General features: G+C 32.1%; 1 protein-coding gene across 7 annotated transcripts in view; it reads right to left on the bottom strand.

Moving 5' to 3' along the window:
• Positions 1-23,657, bottom strand: part of LOC126738818 (teneurin-a) — a 1,182,227-nt gene that overhangs the window by 158,602 nt on the left and 999,968 nt on the right. For all 7 annotated transcript variants that reach the window (XM_050444260.1, XM_050444261.1, XM_050444262.1 and 4 more), the window contains 2 exons: positions 21,050-21,226; positions 7,780-8,007 (listed from right to left, as the gene is read on the bottom strand). In XM_050444260.1, coding sequence (XP_050300217.1) covers positions 7,780-8,007; positions 21,050-21,226 — 405 coding nt within the window. The remainder of the gene's footprint in view (positions 1-7,779; positions 8,008-21,049; positions 21,227-23,657) is intronic.

Raw genomic sequence — 23,657 nt, 5'->3', positions numbered from 1 at the left:
TAGTGATGAATAATTTAACAGCAGATTCCTTAAAATCTGAAGTTAATTTAAATTTTTCCTAATTCAAAAATCAAAGACAACCAAGATGGTATACATAAATTTACCATTAATTCTACATTTTTACCAAAATTTGGAACATATGTTTTTAATATGACAAATCTTAAAATTAACCTTTTTTTAAATTATGTCATAGATGGTGCCACCAAGAGTGTTTTTTTAATTTCCAATTTTAACAGACTTGGCATAATTTAATTTTTTCTTTAAAATATGCATTGTGCAAGCAGTTTTGATTAATAAAAGGCATACTTTAAAAATCTCGCTACGACTTACTCATTTTGTAGATATTTACAACTTTTAGTTTAAAGTTTTCAATGTACTTAAGATAAAGATTTTATATTCCTACTTCAATGTGAAATATTTTTTAAATAGACTATGCCTGGCAAGATGAATTATTATAAATGTCATTGGCACTCTCAGGGCTTACGTTCTTGCATCAGTTACGTGATGAGTAGTTAAAAAATTAAAAACTTACACGTTTAGTAACGTTATCTATTAACCTTTATTGTATCCTTATTGTTAGTTAATATTGTAACGAAATTCAGGAACACACTTACTCCAGGAATACTCTTTAATGTCCAAAACTTACTTTACGTCAAAAACTCAACACTGACTCAATATGTTGACTGTTTTTTTGTTTGTTTCTAAGGTAAACAAGAAAACTAATTAAATTGATGAAAGTGTCACGAAACGCGGTCCCTTTTAAAGACTTATGGAGTAATTTAGAAATGTTTACAATTTTACATTAATTTCGCCGATGGAGACTAATTATTTCAAGAAAATACTATCAGTTAAAGCAAAAAAATATACCAATTTTAGAAAATTTAAAATACAGAGATTCACAATAATATAACATAAATAACTTATATTTGGGCCCTGAAATACTATAGGTAAAAATAATAAACTAAACGTAAATAGTAAATTAAATAAACTTAAACTGCAAAATACGAGCAAAACTGTACAAAACCTATGATAATATCTACGTTTTTACATTTTCATAATAATAATATATATTATTAGTAATTGCGTTAGTGTTCATCCCAGTGTTCATCGCTTAGTTTGAAATATCTAAAATATCTATATATCATTTTTTTTCCAACTCAGAAACTCCAGATATGATTTGACTTTATGCTCAAGAAAATTACAGTGGTTTAAGAGCTTATCGATGTTATGCACAATAATTAATTGTAGGCCAGCCAGATTTTCAACTTTTTAAAAACATTTACCACAGACTTCTTCTTCGGAAATCTTTTTTATATTTTTTTGTCCTTTCATACTTGTATTTGTTTTGATTCTTTATAAGATAATATTTATAAAATGTACTGGATGTGATATTTGGTGCTTTCAAGTTCATATTTTAGTCAATAACGATACACGATGGTGTGGACATATTATATTTTATATTTTTATTTATGTTAGTGTGAGTCAGTGTGTAGTTTTTGTATTTAGATAGGTATTTCTTTTCTGTTAATTAGCGTTCTGTTCCTTATTATTTAATTTTGATAATTTTATTTAGGTCTGATGATGCCCTAATGCGGCAAAACGCGTAACCTTTTAATAGACGCTTGATTTGTGAGACTTTAACTTTAAGTTTACTTTTCTCCCCCTTTGGTCAGGCTGCTATGTATTGGAGATTTTTTGTAATATTCATGTTCCGGTTTGGATACATAAAAATGTTGACCGTGTCTAGTGAGACACGTTTATATAATTTGATATTTTATATAGCTTTCTTTAATAATATGGATGTAGATGTACAATTTATAGAGCTGTATTGAGGATTTTAACATTAAGGAGAATTTTTTCACGTAAAACATTTTTAAACATTTTTATCAGTGACCTCCGTATGAGGTTTAAAAGGGAAATTTAAAAAAAAAATAGTACACTACTGATTTTTCTAAAGTCTAAAATATTTTTAAAATATATATTTATTTTAAAGCAATTTTAGTTAGTGCGCTTGAGACCACACGACTGAAGTAAAGCTTCTTTAGCTCAATTCATATGTATATTTATGCATTATTTCTGTATGCAATTTCTTATTATTCAAAAAATATTAACTTTTAAATTTATTTATAATTATATTCACTTTAAACGTAGAATAATTAATACATACCACAAAAAAAATTAATTACAATTACAATTGTTCAAGAACGAAATGAAATTACGAAATAATGAAGAAATCACCGTTCGTGTAACGCTAGCAAACTCGCAAACCTATTCACTGAAATATATATAAGTACACGGGCTATGAGAAAAAGAGAGAACTACAATGTGCGCGCGCATGGTTCTCTATTGCTCCTACAGTAATATACAAATCGAACTTTCTCTTTTTCTATCTCCACTAATTCATATCTCCGTCTCAACTACCGTTCGCCTCGCCCGATCACACTTTTCGTAATGCATTATCTAACTCAAAAGTGCGTCAAAAAGTTTTACTTCAAAAATTCAAAAGCCTAAATATTAAGCGATGATAAGAAAAACCAAACAAAATAAAGTACTCAAATTATTTACAGTAGCTGTTGGAAATATCCTCCACTTACGTATAAGCAACTACTCTTCTTTGCATAGACTAACTCACTTTTTCAATCATTCCTGGTTGTATATTAATTTATGTAAGGATTAATAGCAAAAGTAGTTTCAGCTTTTTTATAATAGACTAAATTTATTGTAACTTGTAGACAAGAGAAAACTACAAAGAAATCAGAAACACTGCTTTCTTCAGTAATCTGCTTTCTTGCCACTGCGTCGCCTGGCGGTATACACGAAATGTTCGTTCGGACTACAGTGGTCTCACACAAGAAATAAATGTCAAAAATTGTCAAGTGTTATTAAACATGCCCCCCAACTTGAAGATACTAGGCTTCAAACACACAAAGTTTGACAAACACAAAGTCTAAAGTCTATGCTTCCGGTAATGGACATATTTTTTGAAAACCACGTTTAATTTCACCACTCGCAGTCTTTATTATAGCTACTCGGGATACCGCCTCTTCCCGGGTGAATCTAGATGATTCGGCCGATGTAAGCTGCTGAATTTGAGAAACACGATTACTTACAAAAGACTGCAATCTATCTGGTTCAGTTTTTAACCATCCTAGTACTACTGTTGAATCAGACCATAAAAATACTTCATGGAATTTAAATCGCATAGATTTAATCACCTGATCTGTTAATTTCGACAAAACAAAAGCAGCACATAACTGCAATCTCGGCATAGTAATCGTTTTGAGAGGACAAACTTTCGATTTTGCGCAAAGTAGTTTTACAAAAACATTACCATTTTTGTCAATAGACCGGATATATAAACAACCACCGTAGGCCTTTTCCGGAGCATCGGAAAATCCATGCAACTCGATTTTCTCTGGATTGCTACATATCGCATGTCTGGTAATTTCTAGAGAATTTAACAGAGGTAATTCATCTCTCAAAATAGTCCAAGCGGTATGCATATATAACGGAAAACTTTCATCCCATGATAACTTTTCTTAGGAGACCTAAAGGGTCGAAATCTGGGAGATTCTGGATAAAATTTCATGCTTTGATACAGGCTCTTTAGAATATTAGGAGTTTATTTTGTACATTAATTTATCAGAAGAACGATTCCAAACTAACCCTAATGTCTTGGAATTTTTATTTTCGCTTAAACTCATAATTTTAATATTATCTCACTACTAGGTATCTTTTCCAAAACTTCCTTGCTATTTGATACAAATTTTCTTAAATTAAAACAACCTTGTTTTAAAATACTCGATATGCCATTGTATATGCGTAATATATCCTGCGCAGTTTCGCTACCCGTTAGCAGATCATCAACGTAGAAATCTGATCTTATTATTGTAGCCAAATCAGGAAAATTTTGTTCATTTATAGCCGCTCGATCAAATAAACACTGAATTGACAGATAGGACCCGGCTGTTGTCCCTTACGTCACCGTTTGTAATTCGTATATCTCCAGAGGTTCATCAGGATTATTTCTCCAAACTATGCGTTGTAAAGGCAAGTATTCCTTAGAAACATTAACATTCCTATACATCTTTTCGATGTCACCAGTAACAACAATAGAATGTTGTCGAAATCTTATAAGAATGGAGACAAGATTCTCCTGTAAAATGAAACCGTTCATTAGTAAATGATTAAGAGAATAACCGGATGTACTTGGAGCACTAGCATCAAAAACTGTGCGCAATTTTGTAGTTAAGCTATCATCGCGCAGCACACCGTGGTGGGGAAGATAGTACGCGCGTTTTTTATAATAGACTGAATTTATTGTAACTTGTAGAAAAGAGAAAAATACAAAGAAATCAGAAACACTGCTCTCGCTGCACAGTCTACTAGTAATCTGCTTTCTTACCACTACGTCGCCTGGCGGTATACACGAAATGTTTGTTTGGACTACAGTGGTCTCACACAAGAAATAAATGTCAAAAATACATATAAGTGTTAATAAACACTGGGCTATTTCTTATAGTTTGGCAGCACACAAATATACGATTTCGTAACTTCTTTTCTAACTCGGGTTTGAATCGGCATTGCATACACTAAAGGGACATATAGGCGGCCATGATTACATTTCTCGGCGACCTATCCACAGATTTCGATAAATGTGTGGAGATGCACCATCGTTTATTACCCATATCTGGTTTCATAATAAGTGACGAAGATCATCAAGTATTGGCGGCAGATCTTCTTCAAGAAAGTGTAAATATGATTCTTCATAAAGTCTTCATGGGAGGAAAAATCCGCCTTTCAAATAATCATTAATAATTCCAGCCCAAAAAGAGAATTGTTCTGTAAGGGTTAATATCTACCCATAAATGGTTATTATGAAAATTTCTTATTGAGTTTCGAGAAGAATTAGCGTCATCAGTAAAGGCTGTCATTTTCCAACTACTTTTGAATATGACACTCACATTAAATTAATGCGCAATGAGAAATCTCAAGGTAATAATGACTGGACTCTTTGAATATAATATGAGTATAGCAAATTTTTTATTCAAATGTTGCCAACAAATAGTTTTAGTTTCGAGATTTTCCGTAATTTCGTGTATAATTCATTCTTTGAGTTTCGGTATTCTGACTGTTTAAAGGACTCCCTTAGAACTGCAGTCTACTTCGTTTTTTGATATCATGAAGACGTCTATCAAATCTGCAAAATGTTATCGAATCCGGTCTAGTCTATGGTCTGAAGTGACTAATTTAACATTTATAGTATTTATGAAAAAAAACAACAAAAATGTTAAAGCTTCTTTATTACACAACCTAGAAATTATTTTTATTTCATTGATTTTAGGAGGGTTTATTGTTTTCTTTTTTTAAAATATTCAATCATACCTAAGAGAACATCAGAAAGTTTAGTTTTGTATAAAAAAAAGAAGAAATTTATCGTGTGAAATATAATAAAACCTTGTATGAAAGAAAACAAAGGTAAGGAGACAAAGTCACGGTCTCATCAAATCCATATAATTTTTTAAAAGCTACACGTGTTTCGCTCTTATCGGAGCATCATACAACTGAGTTGTGATGTGATCTGTGTAGGTCTAGGCCTGATGATGCTCCGATAGGAGCGAAACACGTGTAGCTTTGAAAAATATATATATATATGGATTTCATGAGACCGTGACTTTGTGTCCTTACCTTTGTTTTGTTTTCGTTTGGTTACGTAACAATTATGTAATCTTAAGTTTTGATGTTGTATCCTCGCTTATATCCTTACCACTAGATTTTATTCTAAGAAACATACATAACACGTAAGAGCAACTTTTCAAGTTTTGATATTTTTTCTGGCATTATGAGATTCATTTTTAATTTCAATATCTTTGTATAATACTTATTATGAAGAGATTTTTGGCACTACTAGCAACAGAATCAAAAATGAAGCATTTGTCGGTTGTCAGTAGCAAATCAAGAACGCAGAATATCAACAAGTTTTATCCATCTAATAATATACAACTTTTCACACAAATTCCTATTACAGCCTTTTAAGATTTTTAGAATTAGGAGTCATTTAAATTTTTTCGAAACAGTTTTGAAACAGAGCATATTTTTTTGGTTCCTTAGAAAACATATTAGAGATAAACTCAAATGTATAGGATTGTTAATCAAAATATTAAGGGGCTGTCTTTATTAATGCTTTTAAGAAGATTTGATCTTTGTACAGTGCATAAAGTATTTTTGTTTTTTTTTATGCACACGTATATAAATTCTATTTGTTTTAAATTATGAGAATTGTTGCATAAAGCGTAAGTGACTTTGCCTTATGAGGCGTATTTTTCACTCTTATTAAATAAATAATTGTTTTAGTTTTTTTGTCATAATCATTATTCCAACAGGCAAATCCATATTATTGCTTACTGGATAATGCAAAGGAATTATTTGCGGAATCCCACTCAACAACAACCTTCAGTCAATCAAAATACGCCTTGAGATATTTCGAATTCCCTAATATACAAGCTTATTGCCCATGTGGTTAGTTATTAATATTAACATATTACAGTAATCGGGTAATTTCGTAATATGTCACGTAGCTATTGCCTAAACATTTTAATAGTATCATCATCTTGTAATCTTTGATTAACATGGGATTAATGAGAACTCTATATAGGCAATATGTTCTGTGTATGTAGTGAAATTATCTATTATTTGTCTATTATCTATTATTATGGACTTGTAGATAAATATATAGAATTGAGTTAGGAGATTAGAAATTCGCTTAGTTTTTAGTAAGTATAAAGTGTATCAAATTCTAGGGTGACCAATGAGATCTCGCAAAAAGCAAATAATACGAAAACGCTTAAATTTTGGTAAACTTGCAGACGTTGATTAAATTGCCGATGTTTTTTATTAAATAAGATTGTTTACTAGAAAGGTTATTCTAACTAATAAATATTTCCAGGAAACTATTAACTTGTTTTTGAATTAATAATGGACATCTGGATACTGTCAAACGCTTTATAAAATTCAAAGTGTTTCAAAAACGGATGTAATAATTCATCTAAATTAATTATGAAAGCTGATTAGCTTATTCACAAAAAAATTCATTTATTATTTCTTTATAAATATTCAGCATTTATAAATATTCATTTTTAGCGTAATGGAGTAGCTTTTTAATGGTTTAAAATATTCTTGATAATGTAAAAGGCCTTACAATATATTGGAACTTAGTTTCATATAGAATCTAACGAGTTTCTTTACGGGAAAGCCAATAGCAAGTTTTCTTGTATACATAGCCGTGTCGGAGTTATTGAGTAATTTATCAATAAATTTAAAAAATCTTGTTATTAAAAGCTTTAAAAATTTTTAAATATTATTAAAACTGATGTCACATTAAAATATTACTGAACAATTATTTTGGTCACTTTATATAATAATCACTAAATAAAGACTTTCACGAGAAAGAAAGAGATAGGTAGACAATTTTTTAATATAAGTATTTTTAATTATCAAAATATTTTTAGTATGAATGAACGAAAGATCGTTGGAACAATAATTAAAAAAACTATGTAAATTTACTATAATATAAGAAGCGCCCACATATCATTAATTTTAAATCGCTATCAGGTAAGGTGGAACATCATAAAGTGGAAGTCGGCATAAAAAAGTTGTTTTTTTTTTGCTTAGGACTTTAACGTCAAACACTATACCAGGATTTTTTGAGCTTGTTTTTTTTAAATAAAATTAGTCTACAATTTTTAACCTCCTCTTATTCAAAAAATGTTGGATACTTACGTTGTGAACAATCCGATCCGGTCCAATGTCTATTACATACACACTTTGCAGATTCCAAATCATAAATACCATGCTCAGAGCAAGACGGCAAACACTTATGCACTTGCTCATCGATAACATCACAATTAACACCTTTCCATCCCGCTTTGCAGTAGCATTGACCGTGCACGCAAGCGCCATGCTCAGAGCAAGTTGGATCATTGCAGTCGGTTTCTTCACAGCTTTCACCTATAACAAAATATTTCTATTTATTAGAAATTCACATGGATAATTTTCGGACTTCACTACGAATATAGTACTACTAGTCTACCGTAGTTAACACATTGGTGGTTAACTTATTTATCTGACCATATTCTTTTTATTTAATTTTTCAGTCTAGTCATTTTGCAGCTGTTCTTCGATAATAAGTTTAGCAAATCAATGTGTTTTGATGTAAATAAATATAATGAACTGTACCTCTTATAAAAAAACAATGAGTGACACAAAGGTGAAATCAATCTTCATACATTACCGTGCAAAAAGGACTAGGTGAATAACTATTGAATTTCAACAGTTATTGTTGGATATGTGGCAAAAGCGGTGTACCAAAAATTGCTTTCGGTTTTTTCATATATCACCTTTTTTATAATTGGATTTAGAAGAAAGAAGCAGAAATTAAGGTACATCAATTATTAAACATTTAATTTTATCAATGACAGATTTTGTGCTAGCACTCGGTGATATTTCGTCTAACTTCTTTATCAGTTTTTACTACAGGAATATTCTTCATAGGAACGTCATAGTCTTTTAATTTGTTACATCTGTAAGTAAAAATAACAACTATATAAGGATTAAGATGTCTTTAATAATCTATAATAAAAAACATATATTAAATTGTTTTAAGCCTTTTTGAGTTTTGGATATTGTCCACCAAATCAACTACACTCAGACTAAAACAAATAATTGCTAATGTTGCAATCTTTAGGCAATTCATAATTAATAATCAAATTTACAACCGAATTTCGAAACTTAAAATGAAACCCTAGAAATTTTGCATGTATTCATCTTTATCTTAGTATGGATCATTGACATAGTTTTTAAATATTAATTTAAACACGAAATCTACGGAAATCATCAGTCATTCGATAATCAATTCGGGCTAATTCTCTACCCCTAGGATGGGATGTAAGCAGCTGGTCTTCGCCTAAGGCTGGATTGTCCCTGTTAGGTAGTAACTCTGCCCTTTGGAGGAATCAGTAGACCGTCTGTAGCAATTTTTTGGTTTCCTTATCCAAAAGAAATGACAAAAAGAGTTGACTTAGATAACTAGGTTCCGAAAAATCCCGATGCATTGTTAGCCAAAGGGTTGATTACTTGCAATCTGATTTCTTAATTTTCAATCTTTGTCTTAATCTGATGACCAAATACATGACTTACATAAATTAAGTCGTTTTATTCGAACCATCTACGCCCATTACCGTACGAGCATAGTGTACGGAGCATAGGGCTTAGAGAAGCCTACTGACTCTTTAATTAAATACAGCTGCGGAGGAACACCTTATCTGAGAGAAGTTGAATGTTCACCAAACCAAGTCGACTAGACGGCGTACACTCAAGGCCATTAAAGATACCTATGCAAAAAGCAGATGTATACACAAAAAGAAAATAAAAATTAATAAAGATGTTTTATTGTATTACAGAAAACTATTGTATATTATTATATTGTTGATATTACGGTGCATCGAAAAATATTTCAATTATTAGAGGGGATAGCATATATACTAAAAAATGTAGTAAAAGCTACGATAACTCGTAAAGGTGGAGATAAAAAGCAAAACTCATTCCCATAAAAGCAGAGTCACAATTATAATTACAAGAAACTACCCCCCTAAGAAAAAACCTTTCTACCACTATTCTAATAGGATAAAAGACGCCTCTCAAAGAAGCCATCGCCGCATAAGAGGCCACCACAAACGCACTCGAGAAAAAAGCATCCCCAGGTCTGAAGCTGTCAAAATAAATGAACCCACCATAATCCAAAGAAAAATAAAAGGAAAAGCAAACACACTGTATGTCCAATATAATGACGCATGAACTGCGGAGGAACCAATAGAAAAAGATAAATATGAAAAAACAGATGACACAGGTTAGGAAAACTACACATACTATCATTATAACACACACACAATATACCGATATATTTACAAATACCACAACAAAAATCACACACACATGGAAGTATCAAGAGGAGCTTACTGAATTTCTCTACCCGACAGCATATAAAGTATCAATACCATTAACATCTGGTCAGAAAAAATACCAAGAAATTCTCCACCAGTAAATTCCGCTCCACTCCACTCCAGAAGTAAATTTATTACAAAATGTTGCTTGCTCTACTTACACAAACCTTGACTCCAGAAGACCTATAAACTCAACGGACGCGATAAAGCATACCCTATTTCTATTATTCATTGCTGGTGGACTTAATTAGCTCGGCAGAGTCGCCACTTAGAAGATTTCAACTCAGTAGCTATCTATGCCACAGACCTAAGCTGATCCGCTGGTCTTATCCTAAGCGTGGATTGCCCATGTTAGAGAATAACTCTGCCCTTTAAGAGAATTGGCAGACCGTCTGCAGCTACTGGTGCGGGGAATCCCCGGGAATTGTTATCCAAAGGGTGGATTATTAGGAACCTGATTTCCTTATTTAGCAATTTTCGTAATTGGCAGTGTTTCCTCAGCTATACTAGTGGTGAAATTAATATTTTGCTCTACCCTGTGCTATCCTCGGCCTATTATGGCAAGGCCCCTTGTAAAGCGTAAATAAAAGCCTGGTGACTAGATACATATATTAAGCACCTGATCTTAGTTGACAATAGGATAAATAAATATTTTAGTATTGATCTTAGTTTCGCCAGTTTGACCAAGACCCAACAAAATTTAACAAAATGTTGTTCTTTTATCAACTTAAAAAAATTAAAAATAAAAATTTCAATAGTTATTCCTTATATGAATCGATCTGAAGACTACAAAACAATTATATTAGGAATTTTACAAGTTAAGTAATCATAGTCATGACTCTAATACGCTTGCATCACTAAACAGGAGGACCGTCTGGGACATGGACTGCTCCAGAATGACTGTCAGAGCTGGTACAGACTCCTGTGATAAGGTTCTCCATACTGACAGGATCTACTCACTTGGGGAGCTCACCAAGATATTGCGGAGAACCGCAAAACTGCCAGTAGGCATAAGATTCTACTAAAGAAATTCTTTGGAGATGGGCGGAAGCACCTGGTATGAGACAAGCTAAAGGCCCGTATAACCGCAACGAGAACGATCCGTGAGTCGGCAATATCACGGACGACTAATGGTCGGGACACACATGCCCGCAACGAGTCCGCACCGAGCACGCACCGTAGCACGGCCGTGTCTCGGTTGTGAATTGTTGTTCGTAATCATATGAAGTAGTCTTAACATGACCGCACCGTGCCCGTGCGCCGACTGCGCACCGAGTCCGCAACGAGCTAGAATAGTTTTGTTTAATTTTCAACGGTAACGGTGCGTTGTACGGTCTCGAACGAGCAATAAAATTTAGCTATTCAAAATGGAAATTGAAAGGTTAATAGAGGAAGTAAGGAAGTTTCTATCACTGTGTGATTAAAAAAATGAAAAATATAGGAATACAGATTATAAAGACAGAGTATGGAAGAAAATTTCTTTAATTAAATTAAATTATTCAAATATTAGAATAATAAATAATAAAATTAAAATAATTAATTATTATTATTAATTAATAATTAATATTAATAATAATTAATAATTAATTATTATTGAATCATTTTATATTAAATATTAATAAAAAGTAAAATAATATAAGAAAATTAAATTATTTAAATTGCCAGGGCTGTATTTGCCTGCCAATCTACGCTGCTCTCTATAGAACTAAAGAAATCATTTAGTTGTTCTCGTATTGCGAATGCTGCATTTGTTGATCATTACCAAATTTCGAAAACATTTTTCTTTGAAATAAATTTAATGTACCAACCCAATTAAGTTTCGATCCAAACTGAATACTTTAAAGTGCGTCATGACCGTCCAATGCGATGCGGGATGCGGCCGTGTGTCGGAGATGTGTGTTTTGGGAGATAACGCACCGAGACACGGCCGAGCTACGCTGCGGGCACGGTGCGGTCTCGGTACGGATATGTGTGCCCCGACCTTTACCGTGGACGATTTCTCAGATCACACTTGAACGATAGACGGCCGTGTTTACGGCAGTGTTTGTAGCTTGCATGTAGTAGGTAGCTTGCACGTGGTAGGGTAGATGTCGGAAGCGCAAACTGACACGTGGAACTGAACACCGATTTAGTAAAAATTCAAACAAATTTAAATCGGCGTGGTGCGGTCTCATCACACGGGCGTAAATCGTTATGTGAAGATGGGCTTATATAATTTTATTGGTTTACTTTATACCTAAGTCGTCCATGACACGGCGGACTGACGGATCGTTCTCGTTGCGGTTATGTGTGTCAGGACCTTAAGACAGCCACAGATTTGTGTATTTTACCGAACAACTACTGCACTTAAAGAAGCTTTTTAAGTAGACATTAGCACTTAAGATAAACCACATCGTAATCATTTATCCACATCGTAAGTATTATGGATAAGCCAGAGTGCTGTTGGGAAAAAGAAACTGCAGACTGCGTTATAGGGGAGTGCTCAGCACTGGCACGCGTTAGATTTAAATACCTGACAACACTTTAAATTTTCCCAGCAACTTAAAATTTATCAAACCTAAGTCTCTCGTTGGCTTTTCTAAGTCGGGCATGATGAGTCCATCCGAAGACCTATGTGCGCAACAGCCCTCTGGCAAGATACTCTTTCAATTCAAATCAATAAAAAATACGTTTATGCTGTATGGGTAAAAGGGTTATTTCCAAACAGTAGTATTTAGATGTCAAGCTTGAGGAGACAAGCAACATTAATTGTTGAACTTGTTTTTGGAGAATAATAACGAAATAAGAGAAAAAATACTGTTTTATCAAAACTCTATAGTGATATATTGTAACTCTTGTATCGGCTTTAAAATTATAATATATTTACCTCAGCAGTGATTTTGATTTTGTTGATGTTGAAAATTATGATGAAAATGTTCACACCTTGTCAAAGTGGACGCAGCAAACGATAATTCTGTTCCGTATTGACTAAATTTTTAAATATAAATTTAAATTTTTTTAAATTAAAAAACTAAAAATTAATTTTTTTCTATAAATTTAAAAATACACAAACCGGCTTATCACTATTATTTATATTATTTATCTCTTCCATACACCTTAAAATTTTAATAACTTTCCAAATTAAATACTTATAACTTAAAATTACATTCTAATGCAGGGTAACCTCAAAGTTTCCCCAGAGTAAGAAAACACCACCGGAGTTCCAGGCGTTGATTTTCCTTGCTTACTTTTGGCACTACGAGTAATTATTTCGCTTTGGAGGGTTATTATTTTCTCTAAGAAAGCAATTTGCATCCGTTTCGCGGCACAGGTACAAGTTTTGGTTAAAGTTAGGGTAATTATCATTCTGAAACAACACAGTTGCGGCTACGAAAAATTATTAAGGGCCAACAGAAACCGCATAAAATATACACTGCTCGGAGTTTACTTTTAGAACTTCTTGAATTATAAAATGGCTTATTACATATTTACTAAGACTCAGACTTAGCGGGGTCCAAACAAAAGTCTGAAAGGTTATGAGGGAAATATAGTGTTATAACGTGGGGTTATTTCAGAAATCCTCTTTTAGTTTTACAAAAGTAATTGGACAGCATGTGTCGATATATACCTCTTCTGAAAAATATTATTCATTTTAAACTATTATACAGGGGTTATTATTAAATGTTGCAAAGTATTGAGGACAAAGCTTTAGAAAAAAATCGATTAATAAAAGTATTTCAGTTTTGTATTACTTGAAGTTAACACTTGAAATTTGCCTGGAAAGTCACAGTCTGGAAGGTCTGCAGTAGCCGTCGATTTATCACTATCAGTTGTAAAGAATCCAGTTAATGATTCTAAATAATTATCCATGTCTCGTTTTCTTCCACTAGTATAGTTATCTTAACTAAAAAGCCCGCACAGCTTTCATGTGTATATAAAAAGAAATTTTAGGTAATTTATTTCAGCATATTAAAAACCAATATATTATATGAACCAACGGTGTAATAAAAATGCCCGCGACATCTCGTATTCGACAAAATAAACAGAGTGTGATCAAAAACTTTCCCAGACAACTGAAGTTCTCTCTCGTCCTTTAAATTCCCACAAGAGGTCTGAGCTGTCAAAGCTATTCAAACTGCGCTTAAAAAATTAACCGATTAACGTTAGTTGGTTTTCTAAAACTATTATTTGAATTACCGAAAAAAGCTAAAATTTTATCAACCTAATTTGTTTATGGTTTGTTTATTATAAATGTTTATGTGTCTGAATAATCTTTAAGCTCAATAAAATACGTTCAATTCGGGATAAGAATACGGATTGCTGTTGAAAAACTTATTGTACATAAGACTCTTATTGTACATATTTATGTCAACCAAAGTAAACCAATTTACTTATATATATTTTTTGTTACTTCTTTGCTCCTCAAATTTAGACAATGTGTTATTAAAAATTATTCAAAGCATTAGCAAATATTTTATATAAGCCAAGTTATCTAGAATATTGACGCAAGAAAATATATAATTTTAGTAATAGTTATGACACTTTCTAATAAACTACATCATTACCTATATAATATTTATGTTTCAACCAGGAAAAGCCACATTAAAAAAAACTTTTAACCTAGAAGTCTTAGGAACTCAACTAACTAATTAAAATATATCACTAAGATTTAATCATCCTATTGTATCCAAAAAGAAAATCGTGACCCAATCAAGAAAAATCTGGCAAAATATGAACCTCATGAAATCAAATTAAATGCCTTAGAGCAAACAAGATATTACCTAATGATATTACCTATGTCAGATTTTAAAGGTTTGTCAAAATTAGTATAAACTCATTTCTCACACATAAACTCAGGCTAGGACGCAATCATCAGTGATTTAAAAGCCTTAAACTGACATGACAAATAAACGATGTTGCCCCCTTAACTCGTTAAAAATTTGACTTTATATTTGTTAACTAATTTTGACTTTTTTTATTTGACCTTAGTATTTTGTATTTTTTCTCTTTTGTTTGCTTTTCGGGTTGCATCGCCATGAAAAAGACAATAGGCATAAACATATGTCGGCAACTGGGGATACTATTTTTTTCTACTTTCCGACTTGCAAGAGTATACCAGCATCTCTATCATTTGACTCTTTGTGATACTTTTCTTAAAAACATAAAAAAGCTATTTTTATCTTTCTGAACCGATAAAATATTAAATATGTGTCACTACTATTTATCTTATCAATGGTTTGGATTACTTGTGTTAGAACCAGTGGAATTAGTTTTCTAAGTAAATCCCTGTGTACTGTTAAATCGTGTATGATATTTTTCCAAATTCATTTTTTTATCCGGCAAAATTTTAATTTAAAAGTCTTGCTGAAACCTTTCAAAACTCATTAGAATATAAATGGGAATTTTATTCAAATCTTCAGATTTAATTATCTGATTACATCAGAAAAAAATTCTCATCGCGCGAAAAAATCCTCAATTCAATCCGACATAAAACTGGCAAGTGCTCATGTGCCCTAATCAAATTAGAGGTGGGTTTTCTAGTAAACTAGAAAACAACAGCTCGCAGTTCATGGGCTTATTGCTTATTTTACTCCTGCTGATTAAAATTCTGGAAGCTCGTTGCGTTCCCTTAAAACGAATGAATATCTTTTATTTTCTTGTTCTATTTATTTGATTAAACACGAAATTGAATTAAAGCAAATTTAGGTCGGGTTGTCTTCGATATATAATTGAAAACACTTAAAAATATTTATTTGCATTATTTTAGATACAACTTGTTATGCCATTTGGTAGCCTTTAACATTTGCATAACCCAAATATCTATGGTACTTTTTTCAATTAATTTGTTTTTATTTAGCTAGTTATTTTATCATATTTTTGTGTTCAAAAGCGTAACTTTTTTTAATATTTTAATATGTACAGTCACTAGTCTTCCCTATATAAATCCCAAGAACTTCACCTGGACGACCCTATTTAAACCTGAATAAGAAAAGACTATATTTTGAAACATAGTTGATATAAAATCTCTAAACGTTTTATCTTTTTAAGAATTTGAACTTGAAATAGCATATTCTTCTAGTGAAGCTGTGACTTTTCGTTATTTCGTATTTTTGTATCTTTTATTAAGAAAACAACTGAAAGTGAAAATACAAAATACAAATAGCAATAAGACAACTCTACCTAATCTGAAGAATTTACGTAGATACCGTTTACTGACCATATTTTTTCTTAAATCTTATACGTTATTTAATTGCGAAAATGTAAAGTCATATTAAAGATACGAAGTATAATTGTAATAATAAATTTTTCTAATTATTTGAGGTTTCATAATTATTATACAGATCGATGAACAAACTGAATTCTCGAAAGAAATATATTTTTAACAATTATACATTTTTTCTTTCTTAATCATTCGTAATGCATTATGATTTTTTAAACATAAATATTATACAGGGTGCATATACCTATAAATTATAGTAAATAATGTAACATCGAAGTTTTTAGAAAAAAAAATGAGGTTAAGTCAAATTTTCCGTGTTCAAAAATCAGACAATCCAAAATACAGAACGATAAACCTAATATATTTTTTTGAATTTTGGCGATATATTTAGTATATAATTTACGTTTTCAACGAAATTTGCCAATTGTTGTACAGGGTGTTTCATAACTATGGGATCAAACTTCTGAGGGTTGTTCAGTGCAACAGAAGAATCCATTTGAGTATAGGAACCCATGTCCGGAAATGCGTCACTACGCCACTACGGCCCAAAGACGCGTTAAAATTTATAAAAAACATTAATTACCTAAATAAGATCTGCTGCATTTATTTTTACCTTTTGTACATGATACCATAACAACAATTGTTTAAACTTAACGCTTATCAATGTCAATTCTCAATGTCCTGTTTAAAAATTTTATAACATTTATTGTTAATGGAAAACTTTACCAATCAAGAATTGGCGGATATGCATTTGGCATACGGAACAACAAACTGCAATGCACGAGCAGTATCGCGGTTGTATCATGAACGTTATCCCGAACGACAGCATCCTGGATACAAAAAGTTCATTGCGGTTCATCGGCGCGGCGGCTCGCTGAGACAGGCATGTTTAAGACCAAGATGCATGATACTAGTGTTGCTTGAACCGTAAGAACGGTCGAATTTGAAGAAGAGGTGCTTCAGCGAGTTGCCGATGAACCATCAAATAGCACACGTGACGTCGCTAAGAATATGAATACGAGTAACGCTTCTGTCTGGCGGGTACTACACGAGCAACAACTCCATCCTTACCACTTCCAGAAAGTTCAAGGTATGACTGCAGCGGATTATCATCCTAGAGTTCCATTTTGTTGATGGCTTCTGGATCACATCATTGCACAACCAAATTGTGATGTGTTTTGTGGACCGATGAAGCCTCTTTCACAAGAGACGGTATTTTTAATAGTAGGAATAGCCATGTTTGGGACGAAGAAAATCCTAATGCAATTTTTCCAAGAAAACATCAGAATCGTTGGTCTGTCAACGTATGGGCAGACATTGTTGATGATTATTTAATTGGGCCATACCTTCTACAGGAACGGTTAACAGGACCTATTTATCTGCGTTTCTTGGAGGAAGTTCTCCCAGAACTCCTTGAAAATGTTCCACTAAACGTTAAACAGCAAATGTGGTTTCACCATAATGAAGCACCGGCTCACTTTGATGTACAAGTACGCGAGTATTTGGCTCAGCGGTTTGGGCACCGTTGGATTGCCAGAGGTGGAGCAGTTTCTTGGCCTCCTAGGTCACCCGATTTAACGTCGCTTGATTTTTTCTTGTGGGGACATGTAAAGTCTTTAGTCTACGAAACTCCAGTAGAATTAGAGCTAGACTTAATTGGACGAATAACAGCAGCATTTGAAATCATTCAAAACGAGGATCAAATTTTTAGTGTAGTCCGCCGAAATCATGTGCGGTATTTTAATCGGTGTATTGAGGTTGGAGGAAGACATTTTGAACAATTGTTGTGATGGTATCATATAAAAAAGGTAAAAATAAATGCATCAGATCCTATTTAGGTAATTAATATTTTTTCTAAATTTAAACGCGTCTTAGGGCCGTAGTGGCGTAGTGACACATTTCCGGACATGGATTCCTATACTCAAATGGATTCTACTGTTGCACTGAACAACAAAGTTTGATCCCATAGTTCTGAAACACCCTGTATACTGCAAATCTTAAATTTTTTTTTTACAATTATGTTTCAGAGGGTCCACCAGCAACATTTCGGTTTTAAAACTCCGTATCTCCTTTAGGCTTAGCATAATTTAATTTTTATTTAAAATATGGATTGTACAAACAGTTTTGCTCACAAAAAGGTACATTTCAAAAATCTCACTACAATTCAATTTTCTCGAGATTCTTACATTTAAAATGGTTATAGATTGCTTTGATAGTTGTTTGTTCTGTTAGGTATTGTTATTTATCGTTACTTATTGCGTATAAGGTAAAAGTCAAATACCTTGGCCAGCACGAAGTCCAGACTTTAACCCATTAGATTTTTCCATATGGGAATACATGATGATATAAGATTCGGCAATTATTTAGTAAAAGAATTTTAAAATGTATTAAGACAAATGGAAATCAAATCGATTTCACTGGCAAATCCTTATAATTTTTATTTTAAATTTGTCTTTTGTATTTTATTATTCATTCGTAGTGTAATAAAGCAATTTAAATAGTTTATAAATGTTATTTTTTTGAGTGCGTTGAAACCTTAACGAAAAGCGTTAATCGTAGCGAGATTTTTGAAGTGTACTTTTTGTGAAAACTGTTTTCACAATGGATATTTTAAATAAAAAATTAAATTATGCCTAAGTCTAAAAAAGTTACGTTTTGTTTACGTTTGAAAATGTTGCTTGTGGTGCGCTCTATGATGTAATTTTTAAAAAGGTTAATTTTAAGGTCTGTCATATAAAAAAAATCTTTGTCCAAATTTTGTTAAAAATGAAGAACTTATGCTAAATTTACAGCCAAAGTTCAAAAAAACTACATAAAGTTACTACTACTTTTGTTGTCTTTGATTTTCAGACTAGAAAAATTTAACTTAACCTCATTCTTTTTATAAAAGGCATCTAATGTTAAATTATTTACCATTATTTATGAGACACACTATATATTGTTTTTTTTTTGTTAAGTGCAACAAATTTTTTGCATATCCAATGATGGAACCAACAGGTGTTTTCAAATAAGCTGATTCGATCAAAGGCCTAAGTTTCTTAAAACTGTAAATTTCAATAGGATTAGACAATCAAAATACAAAGCATTTGTATGCTTTTGAAAAAATATGTTTTAATTATAGTAAAATAAAAGTTGAAATCTGAGGCTTTGAGAATCAATGTAATAGTAAAAACCCATGTCTTTCATGGCATATTTTATTTTCATTTTATGAGCATTAGTCTTAAACAATGAAATGAAATCTTTTTACCTAAAATATTTATTAAGAAATAAATAGAATAGTTTCTTTAATTTACTTATATATGTATTTTTTGATTCTAAAAAAGATAAATCTGTCACTGCCTTTATACGTTTGTTAAGTTTTACTTAGAGATCTAAAGACTCAACAATTAACTATTTTATTTGTAACTTTTAATGTAGTTTAGACTAAAGAGTAGTAAACTCATACTTATCACCTTAAGCAAGTGTCAAATGAAATGCTTTAATTCATTTCTAACTAATTGGTTAATTCCAATCTTATACAGTGCATTAAAGGAACATATGATAAAAGGAACGAATTAAGACTATTTAAAATTCAGCTGCATATGAAATGAAACATATAAAATTAAAACATGAAAATTTATTCTAGATTGCAACTAATGTTTATTTTGTTGTTTACTGGGTTCAATGAGTCCTTTGCACTGAAAATGTTGGTTACAGGGTGTCTCATGTAGAAACTATGATGCCAACATTAATTTTTTATGGGATTTCTTGGAAAGTATGTAGATTTTATTATTTTCAAATAGTTTCCAATTTTAGAACCTTCTTAATAACGGTTTGTTAAATATTTGTAAGTATAATTGTCATATTAGTTAAAATGCATCTGTCGGACAAAAAACGAATTGAAATACTCATGATGATTAATTTTGGAGACCGGGTGGTATCTCCTTACTTTGCTATTGCCATTCTAAAATTTCTTAATGCAACTTTTCTTAACAGATGGATTGGACAAAGGGGACCGATTGAGTGACCCAGGTCACCAGATATAAGCCAATCAGATTTTTTCTCATGGGGCTATTTCGAATCCAAAGTTTATGTGACTAGACCAAAAACTTTTAATAATACTGTTAAAGCAAAGAATTCGATAAGAAATTAGGCTAATAGAACCGCAAGTGATTGAAAATAAGCAATTGATTATTAACCGAATTCAAAAATGCATTGAAGTAAATGGACAACAAATTGAACATCAGTTGCAATAAATAATGTATATATTTTTATTTTTTAATGTCGTATGTTTCATTACTCTATTACTTCATATATTAGTAATCTATCTATATCATAGATTAGTAAAACGTCATAAAACGCAGGGTGTTCCATTTAAAAAAAATATTGAAGCCATAGATTTTACTTAGGATACCCTGTATATAAAATTTTTATTGCAAAAGATGCACAAGGGACAATGCTAAACGAAGTGTCCAAAAAATAAAAGAAGCAAAAAACACCTAAATTTTAAATGAATTTGTTTCTTTCATCGTGAATATACTGTATACTATCTAGTGATTCTCATCAGCATCAGAAGCAAATGTTACCGCTTTAATTTATAAAATTCAAATTATAAAAAAAAAATTATTACTTTTTTCTTACATACTGATATTTCGATTTTTTTATAGACCTTCAATTAACAGGATGCAATATCATTTGTAACTCTATTTTGTGGAATAAGTAAGTCTTTTTCTATAAGTTAACCTTAACTACGAGTTCCATACATCTTTTTTAATACCAATAAAAGTAGTTCTTTTTTATCTCTTTCGATATTTGAAGATGTAAGCAAAAATCTAAGCATTATGTCCCAAGGGGAGACCATAAAAATAATTACCTTTCCATCCGGGCTTACACTGGCAGAAGCCACGGACGCATTTCCCGTGACCGGAACAGTCGGCAATGCGACAATCGCCCTCAGGGATATCGCATTCGGGCCCTTTCCAGCCCTCCTCGCAGTGACAGATGCCGCCACCGTATTGACCGTGGCCGGAGCATAAAACCGGACAGACACCTGAAACAATTGATTTCAATTAAAGATTGGGCATTTTTTTAAAGTACAGAAGAAATTATTACATTAGATTTTAAAATTATAAATTATCAATAAAAGAATTTAATACCTACTGATGTGAGTAAAAAACCTAGTATTAATTTTTTTCCTTTAATTTAATTCTTATTAAAATGAGGCAAATTCTCCATTTATTACTGAAATAAATCAAAATCAAGTAAATAAATCAACAACTTTCACTACTATATAAACTACTCAAAACAAAAAAGGAGCCACTGCTTCATAGGTTTATATTCCACGTATTTTGTAATTAAGCGAAAATATTATTTTACAATCACAATGTATAGACTTCAGTCTCATTCGTACAGTTTTAAACAAAATTTTCTTGTGTGAGTATCTTTCAGAAAAATTTGATGTTATGAATTTCTTATCAACACATACTAAATTTACTGTCTGCCTGTTTTTATCAGTCTAACCTAAAATTTTACGGCGAAATCATGAATATTGATGTGCTAGGTAAAAGAAAACGTCGTAGAATGTACCTAAATAAAATTGAAATCGTTAGGGCCTTAACGTTAATTCAGGAAGGTTATTCCAGAAGAAGACTCGTAGAAATTATGAATGTGAGTCGGGCCGCCATAAACAGAGCATAGCTTTGGTATTTAATTTATGGCATTATCAGAAGAATGCCCTATTCTCAACGTCAAAGGTCCACATCAGCTCGAGAAGACCGTTTATGAAGTCTGTAGGCAATTAGGGAACGAACCACTACAAGACGCGCGCTTCAAAATCAATTAGCAGCCACAACGGGAATCAGAATTTCTGATCAATAGTACGTAATAGAGTTCATCAGTCTCAATTGCATGCTAGGAGGCGGGTTAGAGTGCCTCGTTTAACAGCAGAGCATTGAAGAATTTTTCCCGAAGCACATCGTCATTGGGCAATACCACAATAGAGTAATGTTTTGTTTACGGATAAGTCCAGATTCTGCTAACATTACTACGATGAACGATTTTGGGTATGGCAACGAACAGGTAAGTGGTATTTAGACTTGTTATTTAGCGGTGCAAGAAACTGTTCGGTTTTGAGGGTCTATTATGGTATGGACTGGTATATTTTTAAATGGGCGTACCGACTTAGTGAATTGCAAACGGCATTACGTTACTTAGAAGAAATTTGAATACCACGCATGATTCCTTTTGCAGATAATATAGGTGCAGATTTCATGTTATAACACGATAATACTAGGCCACACGTGGCTAGGATAACAACAACTTTTTTAAATGACCATAATATTGAAGTTATAGAATGGCCGGCTTACAGTCTAGATAGACTCTATTCCATCGAACATCTGTGGAATTCATTGAGACAAAGGTTCCTGGAGTGGCAGTCTATACAAATCATCCACCAACTTAAAGAATTTCTTATTCAATAATAGGAACAACTACCCTGGGAGTTGATCAGAAACATGATGGAGAGTATGCCCACTCATTGTGCTAAAGTTACTACTAAGAATAACTTTAAGATACTGCCTTATTTAAAAGATAAAAGTTAAAATCATTATTTATTAACTTATTGAAATTTGAATTTTTTATTCCTAAATAACACATCCGACAGGTTTAAGACATTTACAATTTTAACATTTGTCTTTCACAAATAAAGGAGAAAAACGATAATTTTTCCAAAAAACTATTACACAAAAAATGATAATCACGCGGTAAAAATTTTCGGCCCACCTAGAGAAACAACGCAATGTAAGTCGTATAAAATATGACTTACCATTGACTTATTAAAACCTACGTTATTAAATCACAAGCTCGTAATTTTTTAGCAAGTCTAAAATTCAACTGGAATTTAGGGAGTTAAGCGATAGACTATTTCTTTATTTGTACCGGCATCGTGGCTTTAAGCTTTATCATTGTCATAGGAAAATTGCTTCGGGGTTCCTGTTTCTTTTTTTCTCATTTCTTCTTATATTGCTTCTTAGTCTTAACATTGCCTTGCGGGTATAATGGTTCGAAGTTCTGTAATGTACCATGTGTGACACCAGAACAGTCTGTTTTCTAAGTCATCAACTGTGGAGGATTCTAATACCAGCGGCTATTAGCACCACTTCATAATGAACACTACTTAAGATAGACCGTCCAGCTGGTCTTGGTAAAGCTCCACGTGTGGTCGTCCAAAACTAGGAAAATGTAGCCCAATCTTTTTATAATAATAACATTGTCATTAATCATTAAATGTTTTTTTTAAATTTTTAAATCATTGATAATTATTAAGTTTGTTGTCATTATTGATTGAAACTAATAACTGGTATGTTATAAAAATAAATTGTATGTTATAACATCTTATATACCATTTCTTGTGAAACCACTGACAAACCAGTTTAATTTGTATATTTGCTCTGGAACCCTTCCATATTCCTTCAAAAAAAAAC

This window comes from Anthonomus grandis, chromosome 7 (assembly GCF_022605725.1).
Source record: "Anthonomus grandis grandis chromosome 7, icAntGran1.3, whole genome shotgun sequence".
Lineage (NCBI taxonomy): Eukaryota > Metazoa > Arthropoda > Insecta > Coleoptera > Curculionidae > Anthonomus > Anthonomus grandis.
This window is presented reverse-complemented; position numbering and strand designations above follow the sequence as displayed.